Source organism: Prionailurus bengalensis, chromosome B1, assembly GCF_016509475.1.
Source record: "Prionailurus bengalensis isolate Pbe53 chromosome B1, Fcat_Pben_1.1_paternal_pri, whole genome shotgun sequence".
Lineage (NCBI taxonomy): Eukaryota > Metazoa > Chordata > Mammalia > Carnivora > Felidae > Prionailurus > Prionailurus bengalensis.
Genome location: NC_057344.1, coordinates 144,583,390 through 144,600,101, shown reverse-complemented (window position 1 = coordinate 144,600,101; position 16,712 = coordinate 144,583,390). Strand labels below are relative to the sequence as shown.

Here is a 16,712-nt window from a genome sequence, read left to right as displayed (position 1 = left end):
TCTAGATTGAAGAACGAAGTTTAATTTAAGACTGTAATTTCCCCAGAAGTTAGTATGGATTCAAGTAGGTAGAATCAATACAAATATTCTCAGCTAGCTATAGTCCAGAGTCTTCATTCCAAGGACTATGGGGTAAATATACAAAGGGTGATACTCCTAAAAAGCTTCTTAAGTAAATGAAGGAATGCAAACTCTTCCGCGTACATTACATATACGGCCATGGATAGTGTTGGAGGAATAACGAGGAGAGTTGTGCTTGTTCTCATTGTTTGTGTACTTTATGTTAGTAATCAAGCTAATCCCAGGGGATATATCGATCCAGTGTCTATTGTTAATGGTTGAATTCTAATTGCAAAGAGCAAAAATTATGAAACAGTATCAATAAAAGAAACTATGATCAGTACCAATTGAGTGATTCAGACAATAAATAATATGGAGGTTCATTGAAGAATGTACTCCTTATGATCAAGAGTGTTCACATGAATATTGTATTTATTTAGAAAGATGGCCAGGAAGGGAAAGCAGCATATGCAATTAGAGAAATGTCACAACAAATGGCAGGAAGCCAGCCAACCAGTCAGGCTGGTTGGTAGAATCTCATGGGAATGGTAACACCTTTTCGGGATTCTGTAGGACCTAGTTCTCAGTTTTACAGTCCAGAAACTCCTTTTTTTTTTTTCTAATCATCCAGAGTAAAGAATTAATTTTGTCAAATAATTAGTTCAGTTGACCAAATCTACAGGAGACTAAGACTATTTATTTATTTATTTATTTATTTATTTATTTATTTATTTATAATTAGGATGTCCCAGTGACTGGGAATATTCAGTCTGGTATCCATGTCACTCTTTTCCAGTATCACGGTATCTAGAAAGTTGAATTAGCAATCAGAGTGTTGTATGGTGAGCATAGAATCAAAACAAAGGATCCTTCTACTCTTGTTTTGAATGGGGATTTGCCTCAGGGGAGAGAAACTTTGTGTTATCAATATGAAGAAAAATTAGGGGAAAAAAAATCAACCTTTTAGAGACAATAGCAAGCCAACTCTTCTTGTTACATCCACAGCCAAGACTACATGAATCATTTGAATAAAAATCTAAATTACAATTTTCCTTAAATTCATATTCCAGTTTTTTCAAAGCTTTGGATATGTTCTCTTTCTTTGTATTCATTGATCTGAGTCCAGTTTTTAAAGAAAACAAGAGTTAAGGAAATATTCTGTCTTTAGTTTCAGTTTCAGATGCTGCTGATTGATCTTTAATCCTCTAATTATGGCATCAGGCCAAAAGAAACAGAGCACTCTGACCTATTTGTTGTAGACCAAGAAAAAAATGCTTTCCGAGAAACCAGTGTGCTTAGAAGAAATTTCCTAAAAAGTGAGCAGGAGTTCAGTGATTTCTGTAGACTTGGGAATTCCCTCACTTGATGTATAATATTCCTTGGACAGTGTGGGAGAGGAGGGCATAGCTTTCCCTTTCATAGTTTTGATTGAACTCCCATAAGATTCTCTTAGCTGATGTTTGGTAATACTGGTTACACACTTTTAAATTATTTATATGTTTCATCATTCATAGCCAGCATGAGCAAAGTGCAAAGTGGGTGGGTAGATCCTTAAAATCATCATGATTGGAAAGGCTGAGAATAACTTCTGTTTAGATGCATTTTAGACCATATGGTGTTTTGCTTTCTTCACACTTGATGGGATGATGAGATGGGCTAGACATTTAGATATATAATATATAAATCTGCCTCTCACTTGCTCTGTTATCTTAGACAAATGTTACATCTGTATGCATTTCAATTTTCTTATTCTCAGGTACTCCTTGTAACACCTAACCCATGCACTTTTCAGGCTGTTCTAAAGATGACAGCAGATTAGAAGGGTATTTTAACAAATCTAAATGAGTTTTTCACCAGCCAGCGTTTCACAAATGTAGCCGCTCTCTGACCAGATTTCAGCTTTTCTCCCATGTGCAACAAATAGTATTTCCTTTCTGGATGATGAAGTTATTAGTGTTGTCAGATGTTTCTGTTAGTCTGCAGCTAAAGGTGTGACTCTTCTGTTAGAACTGGGGGTTGGAATCATGCAGCAGATACACTTAGGAAAGGGCTTATTTAGCTAACTTGTCTTACCTATTATAAAGAACACTGGGAATTTACAAAACAAGGCAGAGATGCCCACTTTTCACTTCTTTTTTATTGTGCTGTAGGTCCTAGCCTGAAAAATTAAACAAAAAAGAGGAATTCATAAGAATTGGGGGTGGGGGAGGAAGAAATAAAATTTTGCAGAGAAGATTGTCTGCATAGAATACTCAAAAAGAAATTTATTGTTGGAAGTAATACCAAAGTGGATAGGTAGAAGGTCAATGCATTATGCTTCCTTTTTCTTTCTTTAAGTTTATTTGTTTTGAGAAAGAGAACCAGTTGGGAGGGGCAGAGATAGAGGGGGACAGAAGATCTAAAGTGGGCTCAGAACCCGATGTGGGGCTTGAACTCACAAACTGTGAGATCATGACCTGAGAGATCATGACCCGAGCTGAAATTGGACACTTAACCGACTAAGCCACCCAGGCACCCCTAGATCCAAGTCTTAAAACTATCCAGGGAATTGATACAGAGGTCTCATTTCAGTATGGAAATTTATATAAGTTTATGATCTATATTTAAATCTATATGCTGTATATCTATATTATATATTATGTCTTTATACTGTATATATATTATATATCATAGTGTAAATATGTGATATAGATTATAGAGACTTATATACAAATATCTTGGATAACAGCTGACTTCTCATTATTGCTTGTGGGCACCAGTAAAAAAGCCAGTCATTTAGAGGGCTTGTTTGGTGTCAGGCACCCTGCTCTGCTATTTACTTTTCTGTCCATTCTCTGATCTTCTTTATGGTTGGCTCTTCGATATCAATGGGAAAGATATACAAATGATACATTAAAATCTTTGTTTTTAAATTAAATACCTGATTATGATAATTCTGTAACAAATATTTTCATTTTTCAAATGTATAGGTGTCTATATAAAGTGCTGTATCAGCTGAGATTTTTAGTTACATGCAGAGAAACCAACACTATTTAGCTTCAGGAGAAAACAAATTTAATTGTTAGTTGAAGAATCTACAGAAAGACTGAAGAATCAGGCTTGGAAAATAGACAAAAATCTAAAGGGAACTAGGTTGCAGGAGGGACTATCCATAGTCATGCTACAGGAATATGTCTTAGGAAGCCATTATTCTGATTTACACTACTACTACTGTCACTTTAAATACTTTTCTATTGATAGTATCTTTGTGGTGGTAGCTGGAGTTCAGAGTCTGGGATCAGAGTGGTCTGGCTAAGACCTTGCTTTGGTTACTGGAAGGATCTTCCTTTGGTTTTCTCTTGGGCCTCCAACCCAGACTCCAGGGGTTTGAACCTAGGAAGACCCCTTTAAAAAAAGGAGACAGTTGTTTTTCACAATTACCCATTATAATATAGTTCTTAACAATTCTGTGTGGTGCCAGGTGACTGTATATTTCTTGAAATACAAGTTAAAAATTTTAAAGGCATTTTAATTTTTGGAAAACATAAGATTGTTTCTGTTTTAAGAAGGGTTGTGGGATTTTGGTAGAAAAAAACTGATTTGGATTCTTTTCAAAGTAAAACTGTGTAGGTATCCCAAAATTTTATGGTGTAAGCATGACTAAAAAAGTAGGTTAGGTGTTTGTCTAAGAAAAAGAATCCCAGATTACAGATCTTTTATCTCTTTTGTTAGGTTTATTCCTAGATATCTTATGTATTTTGGCACAATTGTAAATGGGATTGATTCCTTGTTTTCTTTTTCTGCTGCTTCATTATTGATGTATAGAAATGCAACGACAGTATGGAGGTTCCTCAAAAAACTAAAAATAGAACTACCCTACAACCCAGCAATTGCACTACTAGGTATTTATCCAAGGGATACAGGTGTGCTGTTTCGAAGGGACACATGGCACCCTCATGTTTATAGCAGCACTATCAACAATAGCCAAAGTATGGAAAGAGCCCAAATGTCCATCGATGGATGATGAATGGATAAAGAAGATGTAGTGTATATACATATATATACAATGGGAGTATTACTCGGCAGTCAAAAAGAATGAAATCTTGCCATTTGCAACTAGGTGGATGGAACTGGAGGGTATTATGCTAAGTGAAATTAGAGAAGGACAAAAATCATATGACTTCACTCATATGTGGACTTTAAGAGACAAAACAGATGAACATAAGAGAAGGGAAACAAAAATAATATAAAAACAGGGAGGGGGACAAAACATAAGAGACTCATAAATATGGAGAACAAACAGAGGGTTACTGGAGGGGTTGTGGGGGGGGGATGGGCTAAATGGGTAAGGGGCACTAAGGAATCTACTCCTGAAATCATTGTTGCACTATATGCTAACTAATTTGTATGTAAATTTTAAAAAATAAAAAATTAAAAAAATGCAACAGATTTCTGTACATTGATTTTGTATCCTGTGACTTTACTGAATTTGTGTATCAGTTCTAGCAGTTTTTGGTAGAGTCTTTCGTTTTCTATGTAGGGTATCGTGTCATCTGCAGATAGTGAAAGTTTGACTGCCCTCCTTGCTGATTTGGATGCCTTTTCTTGTTGTTGTCTGATTGCTGTGGCTAGAATTTCTAGTACTGTGTTAAATAACAGTGGTGAGAGTAGACATCCCTGCCTTGTTCCTGGCCATAGAGAAAAAGCTCTCATTCTTTCTCCATTGAGGATGATATTATCTGTGAGTCTTTTGTATATGGCCTTTAGTATGTTGAGGTATGTTCCCCCTAACCCTACTTTGTTGAGGATTTTTATCATGAATGAATATTGTACTTTGTGAAATGCCACATTATGGAAAGAGCCCAAATCCATCGACTGATGAATAAAGAAGAAATGGAATTATTTCTCCAGAGGAATGAAATCTTGCCATTTGCAATGGATGGAGCTAGAGAGTATTATGCTAAGCGACATAAGAGAAAGACCAATACCATATGATTTCACTCTTATGTGGAACTTAAGAAAACAAATGAACCTGGGAGGAAAAAAAAAAGGCAAAATGAGAAACAGACTCTTAACTCTAGAAAACAAACTGATGGTTACCAGAGGGGAGGTGGGGGGGGGGGGAGGCTAAATAGGTGATGGGGAGTAAGGAGGGCACTTGTGATGAGCACCGGGTGTTGTATGAATCACAGAATTCTACACCTGAAACTAATACTACACTGTATGTTAATTAATTGGAATTTAAATTAAAAAAGAAAAGAATCCCAAAAAGTAAAGGTGATTGACAGACATTTGCATATATTTATTTTTCAACATTTTTTTGGTAGACAAAAGTGTTGTATATTTAAAATGTGTCCAAAATATTGCTACAGTTTACAAGAATAGATAAAATACACAATAGACACACACAGCTTTATTACATTAAAACATCTCAATTAAAAGTTGCTGAAAAAAATCAAATTAAGACCAAATCTACTAATTCAGTTATGAAATATTTGCACTCATACCAGTTTTCCTTAGCTTATGTTTTTCATAGTACATTTCATTAGTTACAGCCTTTTATAAAATGGGAATATATATAAGAACTTTTTCCCTAGACATATATGTGCTGTATTATTTTAGGGTAAAAAATGGATTGGTATTAAAACTATTTGGGGAATGTTTATTACACACATGTATGCTTTTGACTTATAAGGTCTTCTTGAGTCCAGTAATGTTATGTCTCCATTGTAACTAAAGGTTGTAATATGGCAGATAGATCAAGTACAGAGACATAACTTCTAGAGACAGAAGTGTTTTCATTGTCACAGAATAATTATAACCATCAGAACTCTGAGGTTCATTGACGCAGAAATGCATGAATGTACATTGCAACAGGCAGGAGAAAATCACTTTCCTCTTGTAGAATTCTTATCACTTCAGTTGTCACGGTTAAACTTGTTCTAGGTTTTCAAATTTTCTTTCCCAGGACTTCATACATCTTGATATTTTAAAAAATTCATTCTTTTAATTTTCTGAAATGAGAAAATGAGAGTTTTAAAAACATTGTGCTATTCTTGTTTCCAAGTGATTGAGGTGACATGTAAAATATATGGCAGGAGAGGAAAACTAGTTATAACCAAAGACCTGTTATCAAAATGCTTCACATAAAATCATAGCAGAATCCTATTTGCAGCTGTCTGTTTTTTCAAAAGATCTGTCGTGGATAAAACCAGTTATAAAATGGAAGTAATCTGGTACCCTACCTTGATTATAATGTTTGCTTGCTTCGATTTGGGATTTAGGCATCTTTGTCCTTTATGTGCTTTCAAGGTGATACTGTTAAGGAAGATCCAAAACAGTCTTAAATTTTGGATGGAAAAACATAAGTAAAACAAAAACACAAAACAAAAAAGCTTCTACCACTGTCATCTTTAGCGAGTTCATTACTTACATCACTTCTATTTTGTTACAGTTGTTACTTGGGTAAATTATGGTGGCTTTCTCAATATCTGCCACTTTCACTGCTTTTACTCCAGGGCCTATGCAAAGACAGCGTCCCCCTTTGAACATGGGGAAACCTAGAACAGATCATAGCATCAGTTACTAATACATCTGATTGCAGCAGATCGCTGTAGTTTATAATCCTGGTGAAAAACATAAGCAGGGTTTTCATTAAGGATAAAGATAGCAATTTGTCAAATAGCACTTGACACTGCTGTCACTGGGAAAGGAACTAAAGTCAGGTGTTGATTTTTCTCTTTAAATTTGTGAACAAACCATTCAAGAATAAAGGGAAACATGAAGGTTTATTGGAGGTTAAGCTTATTTGCCTCTTGCTTTTAGGCTCAAGAATTTTTCCAGTAAGCTAATAACATTACCTCATATAAATCTTAACAGACATTTAAGATTATTGCTTAAGGCTCTTGGCAGATATTGTAGCCAAATCAAAAATTCCATGAAGTATATCATTTCTAGTTTCAATAATCATCTCTAGTGCCTTACATACTTCAAACATTTTCTGTCAAAGCAGTAGTAACTTCTAATGTATGAGGTTAAATAAAAATTGACTGAATCTTTTAGGAAAAGATGGAAGAAAAGACATTTGAAGCACTAGAAAAGAAATTTATAGGTTAAGAAATAAAAAGTACCATATACCTTGAACAATTGTAGCACAGAATATCACAGCCAAGACTATAACCATGCCCTTCACACTCATGTTTGTCTTTCACTGCTGTTGCTGCTGCTTCAGCATTAATACTCTTCTTGGAGGGAACAGAAATGCTGAACATGAAAGGCAGTTCTTTATCAGCATATGTAGGGCATTTTTATACACGTGCATTCCTCTTAGGGCAACAGGAATTCCCCTCCTTGAGTCATGGTGCTTTTTTGCTTCCATGAGTTTCTGTTTTGTTATTTTCTAAATATAACTGTCCTTTCCTATATGTTACAGTGCTGCAAGTAATAGGAATGTGAAAGCACTTTTTAAAGAGTAAAGAGCTATATAAATATAGAATAGAGGCACCCAGATGGGAACTAGCCTTCTCAAAGTAGCATTTCCTAGAAATGTATTTCATTATGGAACTAACAACGAACAATGAATTCTGATTGCTATTCAGGAAGATTGTCTTCCTATTTTCAGTCTATTCATCCTCCCTTCTTCACCTAACTGTGTAAAAGAACATTTTTTTTTTATCACTTTACTTTTGCTTTTAGGTCCAGATTCTCACCTGTAAGGGGTACCTTATTTGACATCAAATGACATTTATTTAACCTTATTTATATTTATGCTGACTATAATTGCACATTTAAACAAGTGTCCCTGTACTTCTGAATTTATATCCATTTCTTTTTGCACATTTAACAGTTTTTACTTTATATATATTTTAGCACTGTTATTTACTGTATAAAGTTGTGGGACTTGTGGATTTAAAAAAAATGTCCATCTTTTCTTATGTATCTTTACCTTTTCCACTTAAGCTTTCTAGAGCTTTTTGTTTTAAATGGGTCATATATGCTGGGGTGCCTGGGTGGCTCAGTCAGTTAAGCGTCCAGCTTTGATCTCACGGCTTGTGAGTTCGAGCCCTGTGTTGCGCTCTGTGCTGACAGCTCAGAGCCTGGAGCCTGCTTCAGATTCTGTGTCTTCCCTCTCTACCCCTCCCCTGCTCACTCTGTGTCTCTCTCTCTGTCTCTCAAAAATAAATACTAAAAAAAGAATAAATGGATCATATGCAGATACTTTAAAATGTCATGCCTAAAGGACTTTTAATGGGTGAATTTATTTAGTGGATAACTGGTTGTGTGTAAACTTTTAAAAATGCTTTCCTGCTATTTTTTGTTTTCTTTTTTCTAAATTACAGTACAGTTAATAGTGTTCTATTAGTTTCTGGTGTACAATATAGTGATTAAAAAATTACTTACTTTTACTCAGTGTTCCTCATGATAGATGAATTCTTAAGCTTCTTCACCTATTTCACTCATTCCCCCCACTCACCTCCTCTCTGGTAACTGTCAGCTTGTTCTCTATAGTTAAGGGTCGGTTTTTTGGTTTGTGTCTTTTTTTTCATTGTTTTTCGTAAATTCCATATAAAAGTGAGGTCATATGGTATTTGTCTTCTCTGAGTGACTTATTTCACTTAGTATTACACTTTTTAGATCCATCCGTGTTGTTGCAAATGGCAAGATTAAGATTTCATTCTTTTTTATGGCTGAGTAATATTTCGTGTGTGTGTGTGTGTGTGTGTGTGTGTGTGTGTGTGTGTATCACCTTTATCCATTCATCTCTGGATGGACACTAGGGCTGTTTCTGTGACTATTATAAATAAGGTTGCACATATCCTTTTGAATTAGTGTTTTTGTATTCTTCGGTTAAATACCCAGTAGTGTGATTATTGGATCGTATGGTAGTTCTATTTAAACATTTTGAGGAATCTCTTATTTTTTCCATAGGCACGGCAGCGGTTTGCATTCACAGATTGCTTTCTCATTTAAATTTCTTTTCTTTAACATTTTTCTTACGTGACTTGAAAAGAATACATTGTTTTACATTTTGCTAGTAATCTTTAAAATTTTTGTTACCTTTTCTATTTACATCAACTGTAAATAGTAGCTTGTAGTTCCTCCTTTTGTAAGATGAGAATATAGCCTAATTTTGTTACATAATCTGGGATATATAGATAGTTTAGTGTTTTCAGGTGATTATTTTTTATTATTGAGCTTCTTTTTGAGAATTATCATTTACATTTTATCCTGAAATCACATACTTATTTACATATATTCCACATACAAAATTCTTTTAAAAACTAAAAATTTTTAAATTTAATCTTTATTATTTTCACAGTCTAATTTTTATTGAGATATAGTTTAGATCTCCCAAAATTTACCTTTTAAAGTATACAGTTTAGCGGTTTTTAGTAAGGTGGTATATAATATCTGATAATAAAAACTATTTTGTTTTCATTCCATTAGTCTTGGCTTCAGGAGTAGATTTGCTGGATTCATCACTTACATACAAAACCCAGTGCTCATCCCAACAAGTGCCCTCCTCAATGCCCATCACCTATTTTCCCCACCCCCAACCCTCCACCCTCATAAACCTTCAGTTCTCTGTATTTAAGAGTCTCTTATGGTTTTCCCTCCCTCTCTGTTTGTATCTTATTTTTCCTTTCCTTCCCCTATGGTTTTCTGTTAAGTTTCTCAAATACCACACATGAGTGAAATCATATGGTATCTTTCTCTGACTTATTTCACTTAGCATTAATACCCTCCATCTCCATCCACATTGTTGCAAATGGCAAGGTTGATACTATACATGGAAAACCAGAAAGACTCCACCAAAAAACTGCTAGAACTGACACATGAATTTGGCAGAGTTGCAGGACATAAAATCAGTGTACAGAAATTGGTTGCATTTCTAGACACCAATAATGAAGCAACAGAAAGATATCAAGGAATTGATTCCATTTACAATTGCACCAAGAACCATAATATACCTAGGAATAAACCTAACCAAAGAGGTAAAAGAAAACTGAACACTGAAAACTATAGAAAGGTTATAAAAGAAATTGAAGAAGACACAAAGAAATGGAAAAGCATTCCTTGCTCATAGACTGGAAAAACAAATACTGTTAAAATGTCGATACTACCCAAAGCAATCTACACATTCAGTGAAATCCTAATCAAAATAGCACCAGTATTCTTCTCAGAGTTAGAACAAAGAATCCTAAAATTTGTATGGAACCACAAAAGACCCCAAAAAGCCAAAGTAATGTTGAAAAAGACAGCCAATGCTAGAGGCATCACAGTCCCAGAATTTAGCCTGTATTACAAATCTGTAATCATCAATACAGTATGGTATTGGCACGAAAACAGACACATAGACCAATGAAATAGAATAAGAGAACCCAGAAATTCCTTGAGGCTTCTAATGTGTCACCTGTTATTTACTGCCTTTGCTTCCAGCTCATGTCTAACTGACTGCCTACTCTGTCAGTCCTTTCTTCTCTTTCTGTCATGGTTTGCTGGATTTCTTCAGTGTTACATTTACATTTCTTTTTATTTATTCTTTGCATGTCTATTACTGGATTTTGATTTATTGTTACCATTATGGTTGTATGTAATCTTTTGTGCATATAGCTATCTATATTATGTTGATGATCTTTTGAGTTTGAAATCAGTTTTTAGTCCCTTTATCCCCATGTTTTAGGTATATGGTGTCATATTTTACATCTTTTAATTTTGTGAGTTCCTTGACTGATTTTTTTTAATAGAAATATTCATTTTTGCTGCTTTTGTGTTTCTTATTTTCATACTGTCATTTTGGTCTTTCCACTCAGAGTCCTCTTTAATATTTCTTTCAGGTCTAGTTTAGTAGTCCATGAACTCCTTTCATTTTTGTTTTTCTGGAAAACTCTTTCTCTCTCCTTCTATTGTGAATGATAGCCTGGCTAGATAGTGTATTTTTGGCTGTAGATTTTTTCCCATTCAGCACTCCTGTTAGGCTTGCCAGCTTTATGCTGAAAAATCACTGATAGAGTTAGGAGATTTCCCTTGTATGTAATTGTTTTCTTTGGTCTTGATGCTTAATTTTTCAACATTCTGCCATTTTAATTACAATATGTCTTGGTGTGGATCTGCTTTTGTTGATTTTGTTGTGGGTTCTTGGTGCCTCCTGGCTCTGGATATTAGTTTCCTTCTCCCAGATTAGTGAAGCTAATAATTTCTTAAAATAAATTTTTCTGCCCCTTTTACTCTTCTTTTGGAAGAATGTTATTTTATTTACATGTTATACATTTGATGTAATCACTGAGTTGCCTAAGTCTGTTCCACTTTGTAGATGTCTTTCTCCTCTTTTGTTCAGCTCGATTACTTTCCATTACTCTGTTTTCTAGGTCACTAATTCATTCCTGCGCTTCTTCCAGCCTGCTGTTCATTCCATCAAATGTGTTTCTCATTTCATTTAGTAAACCCTTTGTCTCTGTGTTATTCCTTCAGTAGCCATCATCACCATACTGACCTTCCCATGCTTGAGAGAGCCACTGCTAGCCATTTATCTTTCTTTTCCTTCTCAGAATGCCAGAAATAATGGAATCAGAATCTTGGCACACCTTGTATGAAAGATTACTGAACTCAACCAAAGTTCTGGTTTTAAAGGAAAGACATCTGAAAGATAAACACAAAGAGAAAAAATAAGCTTTAAGTTTCCAGTGATTGAAGATTTGAAAAATAGTTGCAGTTCAGTTTACTTTGCTTCTTAACTATGCTTGTTCATCATCAGATACAGGCTATCTATTGTATCTTGTTCCTGGAGTTGAATGGTGGTTTTCCATTGTCTTAATTAAATTTATTGCAAAGGAGAGGGTTTCCAGGAATAGCTAAGCTACAGGTGATTTATTGAACTACAGCTTTTTCGTTTTCTTGGAAATTAGTCAATTAAGATTTTGATCTACCATTCCTTGTTGGAAAGGAAGGCTAATGTTTACCTTCTTGGAATGAGAGTTATCAAATAACAATCATTATTTGCCTTTTAAAATCTGGCAAAGCATAGCATATAAATATTGTTTGTGTTTTTTAGGGCCAAATTTACTTGCCTTGGCATGTTACTTTTTGCCAGGTTTACTGCCAAGTTATTTTAGTAGGTTATAATTAACAAGTGTCAAAGAAACTACTTGATTTGTTTTTTCAATAATTCAGAAGGAAAAAAAGAATAGGGGTTTACAATGAATTACTTCCCTTTAAAATTAAGGTAAAATTTAAAAACCTCAAAGTTAAAATTTAGAACCCAGAAGAAGAGACAATCAAGTTCTATTATATCATTAAATAGAGTAACCCTCTTTCCCATGTCTTCTATACTCCTCACAGAATGCTGCCAGTAGCATGTATTGGGCCAGGAGCAGTGGGTTGTACAGAGCAACTTCAATATCACCATAAACTTCAGAGAAATTATTTTTCTCACAACAAAGGCAGCTTTGTGCGTGGCCTTCAACTGGCCGCCTGGAAAATGACTGCAGTCTACAACTGCCAGGTCAATGTGGATGTTCATGTTAATTTTCCAAGTTGGGAAACAACATGCCCTATTGTTAAGGGATAGAAACATGTGAGAGATTAGCAATGAACAACTACAAACAACTAACTGAAAAGTTTCATTCAGTAAGGGAAAATTGTGCAGTAGTTTTACTTATTAGTTTATTTCCATTGCTCTTCAGAAAAGTTGGAAAAGAGAAGAAAATAGATCCGGCTGGTATTATTTCAGGGCTGGTTGGAAAAAGAGTATTGCACAAAAGGATTGTTCCTGGAGAGATGAGTCCCGCATGTGCATGTTAGAGGAGCTATGTGTGTAAGGTATGAAGCTGCATTGGATTTATTTGTACTGCATAAATTTTTTAGTAATATAAGTAAAATAGCCATTTATAAGGAGCATTTTGGTACATGTGGCTTGCCAGTTGCAGCTAAAGGTTAGTCAGTGTAATGTTTTAAATAGGTATAGACAAGACTATAAAAACAGAAGGACTGGAAGGATATTTTTGTTACAAATATTTCTTAGATTATCTTGATACTTAGAATAAATGACTTTCTTTTGGAAAGGAAACAATTGTTTAAGAAAAAAATTCTTAAATATTTAGATGGGCTGTGTATTATTTTTATTTTGTAAATTATGCTGAATGCCATTTTCCTTTTTTATAAAAAGCCAACAAAACTTTATTCTCATTTCTAAGATTTTCCTAACTTCTTGAAAGGTTCCATCTTAGAAACGTATCTATCCTACCTTACTTTCTATGTTTCCTAACTGCCCTATTCTTATTTTTAATGTGGGGGTAGGTGAGCACTCAGAGGTGTGGTTAGGGAAGCATGGCTCACTCATCAGCTCTAGTTCTGCCTTTCACCTTGCATCTGTAGCAGTTATGGGCTGAATAATGGTAACAGGATTGACGATAGAGACCAAAACTGCCGTCATTTGTTGGATGCCTGCCATATGCTATGTATTGTACATAGTGTCTCACTAGTGCTCACAATAATCCTGCAAGAAAGGGTACTACCGCCTGCTTTTTAAAGAAGAAAATGAGGCTTCAAGAGATTATGTAACCCTCCTTCAAAAAATTTAACACCTTTAGTAACACTTGAGTACTAAAGTTGCAGAGTTGAGACAACAGCAATGATAAAGCACACTTGCATTCCCTTCTTCTGTGATGGAAGAGGGGAGTGAAAGGCAATCTCAAAGGTCTTTGTAACTCCTAGATACAGGCCACCTTCGAAAATAGAAAATTCCAAAGAAGATTGAAGTAGAAAACTAAGTATGGAACAGTTTTGAATAAATGGAATCTGAGAGTCCTGGTGAGAAAGCAGCTAAGAAAGCTTGAGAATGTCTAGAGCTCCGTTTAATTTACGCTGTGAGACTTCTTAAAATTTCCCCTTTGTTAGTAATGTTTATCCTCTATTTCTCCATCATGGGTAGCAGTAGTGACCCTTAGAAAACTTCAGTACAACTGATGCTTACTCCAAGTATAGAGAAAAAGGAAAGAAGCCTATGTTCTTTTAACAATTAGCTGAGATGGACAGAAACTCTGGTCTTAGGTAGTAAGTAGCTAATGTCAGTGCAGTAGGCCATTCTTAGCCATTTGAACCCTATTTCCGAACCCTCAATTTTGGCAATATGTTCAAGGCTCTGAACATATTGCCAAAATTGAGGGTTCGGAAATAGGGTTCAAATGGCGAGGAATCCAAGAGTTATGGAAAAGAGGCAGTTTTGGAGTAAGTGGAAAGCAGTCCTGGGAATTGCTAACAACAAGTATTATTACTTAACATCAGCTGAATAATGAAATGTTGAATGAATTTAGATAGACCAGGAAAGAGACAGAGTTCCTGTTGCCCATCAGGTTGGGGACCGAGTGAATAAGAAAGAAATGTATTCCTGACATTTTAAGTTGAGACCTGTAGTATATTTCTCCCTAGAAAAATAATACATATTAGATTAGTTGGATTTCTAGGCTAGTCTGCTAAAGTAGAGTTATTTCATAAGCCTGCTAAAATAGAATTACCTCTTGACTTGAAATATAGACCCTGTTGTGGGGGAAAAAAATCATCTCGATCGAAAATAATGAGTCTTCAGCGTGCTTGGATGGCTCAGTTGGTTGAGCACCTGACTCTTGATTTTGGTCAGGTCATGCTCTCATGGTCGTGGGATTGAGCTCCTCATCGGGCTCTGTGCTGACAGCCTGGAGCTTGCTTGCAATTCTCTCTTTCCCTGTCTCTGTCCCTCCTCTGCTCATGTGCACACGCTCTCTGAATAAACATAAAAAAAAATAATGGGTCTTCAAATGAATTTTTGAATTAAGTTCCACTGATAAGTGGAGAACTACTTGTAAATTAGAACTAAAGAAAATGTAGTCAAACTTTGGGAGGTTTTCATGGCTTACAGATATTCATTAACATGATAATTTACTCTTAATTTTTATCAAAACAAAAATAATAGTGACACTTTTGAGTAATACTGATCAGTTATTTTATAGAATGTTTCACAATTTTGGCTTATTTTTATGTCAATGAGGTTATGCATTTTTTTGGCAAGAAAACTGGAAAATGTGGTTATGTGTTTCTCAGTGTATCATATAAAGGAATTCATAATGTTAATATGTTTATTACTGTTAATACTCATTTTAATCATTTTGTTAAGTTTGTGTCTGCCAGGAAGAACTGCCACAGACTGGGGCAGATTAAGAAGAAATAATGAAATACAGTGTGGGTCTTGGATAGGATCCTAGCAGAAAGAACATGGGTGGAAAAATCGGTGAAATTATTTCTTCAGTAACGTGTGTAGTTTAGTCACCAATGTTCATTTTCTTTTCCTGATAATTGTACTGAGGTGACATAAGATGTTAACAGTGGGAGAAGAAGAGTGAGGGAGATAAGGATACACTGTACTATTTTTGCAACTTTGTAAAAGTCTAAAATTAACTCAGAAGTTAAAAATAGTACCTAATACTTACATAGTGCCTACTATGTGCCAGACTATGCATCTGTTTACTCTTTGATTCCTCTAAACAACCTTGGGAGGGGAGCTATTATTATGCCCAGTTGGCAGATAAGCAAACTGGATACAGAGAGGGGCACCTGAGTGGCTCACTTAGCTGTCTGACTTCTGCTCAGGTCATGATTTCACAGTTTGTGGGTTCAAGTCCTGCATCGGGCTCTGCGCTGACAGCTCAGAGCCTGGAACCTGCTTCAGTTTCTGTGTCTCTGTCTCTCTCTGCCCGTCTCCTGCTCGCACTGTGTGTCTCTATCAAAAATAAACATAAAAAAAAAAAGAAAACAACTCGACACAGAGAAGTAAAAAACAAGCCCAGTGTTATGTGGTTATTAAGAGGTCACATAGCGATTCAAGAGGAAGGGAAGATGGCGGCATAGGAGGATGCTGGGCTCACCGCACGTCCTGCTGATCACTTAGATTCCACCCACACCTGCCTAAATAACCCAGAAAACCGCCAGAAGACTAGCAGAACAGAGTCTCCGGAGCCAAGAGCAGACGAGAGGCCCACGGAAGAGGGTAGGAAGGGCGGAGAGGCGGTGCGCGCTGCACGGACTGGTGGGAGGGAGCCGGGGCGGAGGGGCAGCTGCCTGGCAAAGCAGAGCCCCCGAGTCTGACTTGCAAAGGCAGAGGGGCTGGACAGAGTGTGTTCTGACAGCAAGTGGGGCTTAACATCTGGAAGGTTATAAGTTAACAGTGCTGCTCGGAGAGTGGGAGGGCTGGAGGACAACGGGAGGGAGAGTTGTTGAGCCCCGGACGGATGACAGAGCTCAGCTTGGTGGGGAACAAAGGCACTTGCCAGTGCCATCTTCCTCGCCCATCCCTCAGCCAAAATCCCAAAGGGAACCAGTTCCTGCTAGGGAACTTGCTTGCACGGAGCAAACACCCAAAGTTGTGCTTCTGCAGATCCATCCCTCCAGCGACAGGTCTGACTCCCTCCTGGTGCCACAGGGCCCCTCCCGAAGTGGATCTCCGAAGGAAAAGCAAGCTGAGCCTGCCCCTCCTGCCCCTGTGCACCTTGCCAATCCACTGCAGCTAATACGCCAGATCCCCAGCACCACAAGCCTGGCAGTGTGCAAGTAGCCCAGATGGGCCATGCCACCCCACAGTGAATCCCACCCCTAGGAGAGGGGAAGAGAAGGTACACACCAGTCTGAGTGTGGTCCCAGCGGTG

General features: G+C 36.4%; 2 protein-coding genes across 3 annotated transcripts in view; one reads left to right on the top strand and one right to left on the bottom strand.

Annotated features, from left to right (window-relative positions):
* ART3 (ADP-ribosyltransferase 3 (inactive)) overlaps positions 1 to 16,712 on the top strand; it is a 141,509-nt gene that overhangs the window by 47,434 nt on the left and 77,363 nt on the right. The window contains exon 1 of one of the 2 annotated variants that reach the window (XM_043572438.1): positions 12,703 to 12,858. The exons of the other annotated variant lie outside the window; for it this stretch is intronic. The gene's annotated coding sequence lies outside the window, so the exon portion shown is untranslated. Of the gene's footprint in view, positions 1 to 12,702; positions 12,859 to 16,712 lie in introns of those variants that run through there. 2 annotated transcript variants of the gene reach the window in all.
* Positions 5,325 to 7,302, bottom strand: CXCL11 (C-X-C motif chemokine ligand 11). The gene is made up of 3 exons (XM_043572448.1): positions 7,177 to 7,302; positions 6,473 to 6,599; positions 5,325 to 6,357 (listed from the first exon to the last, which is right to left on the bottom strand). The coding sequence occupies exons 1-3, from the start codon at positions 7,235 to 7,237 to the stop codon at positions 6,255 to 6,257; spliced, it is 291 nt and encodes a 96-aa protein (XP_043428383.1). The 5' UTR covers positions 7,238 to 7,302; the 3' UTR covers positions 5,325 to 6,254.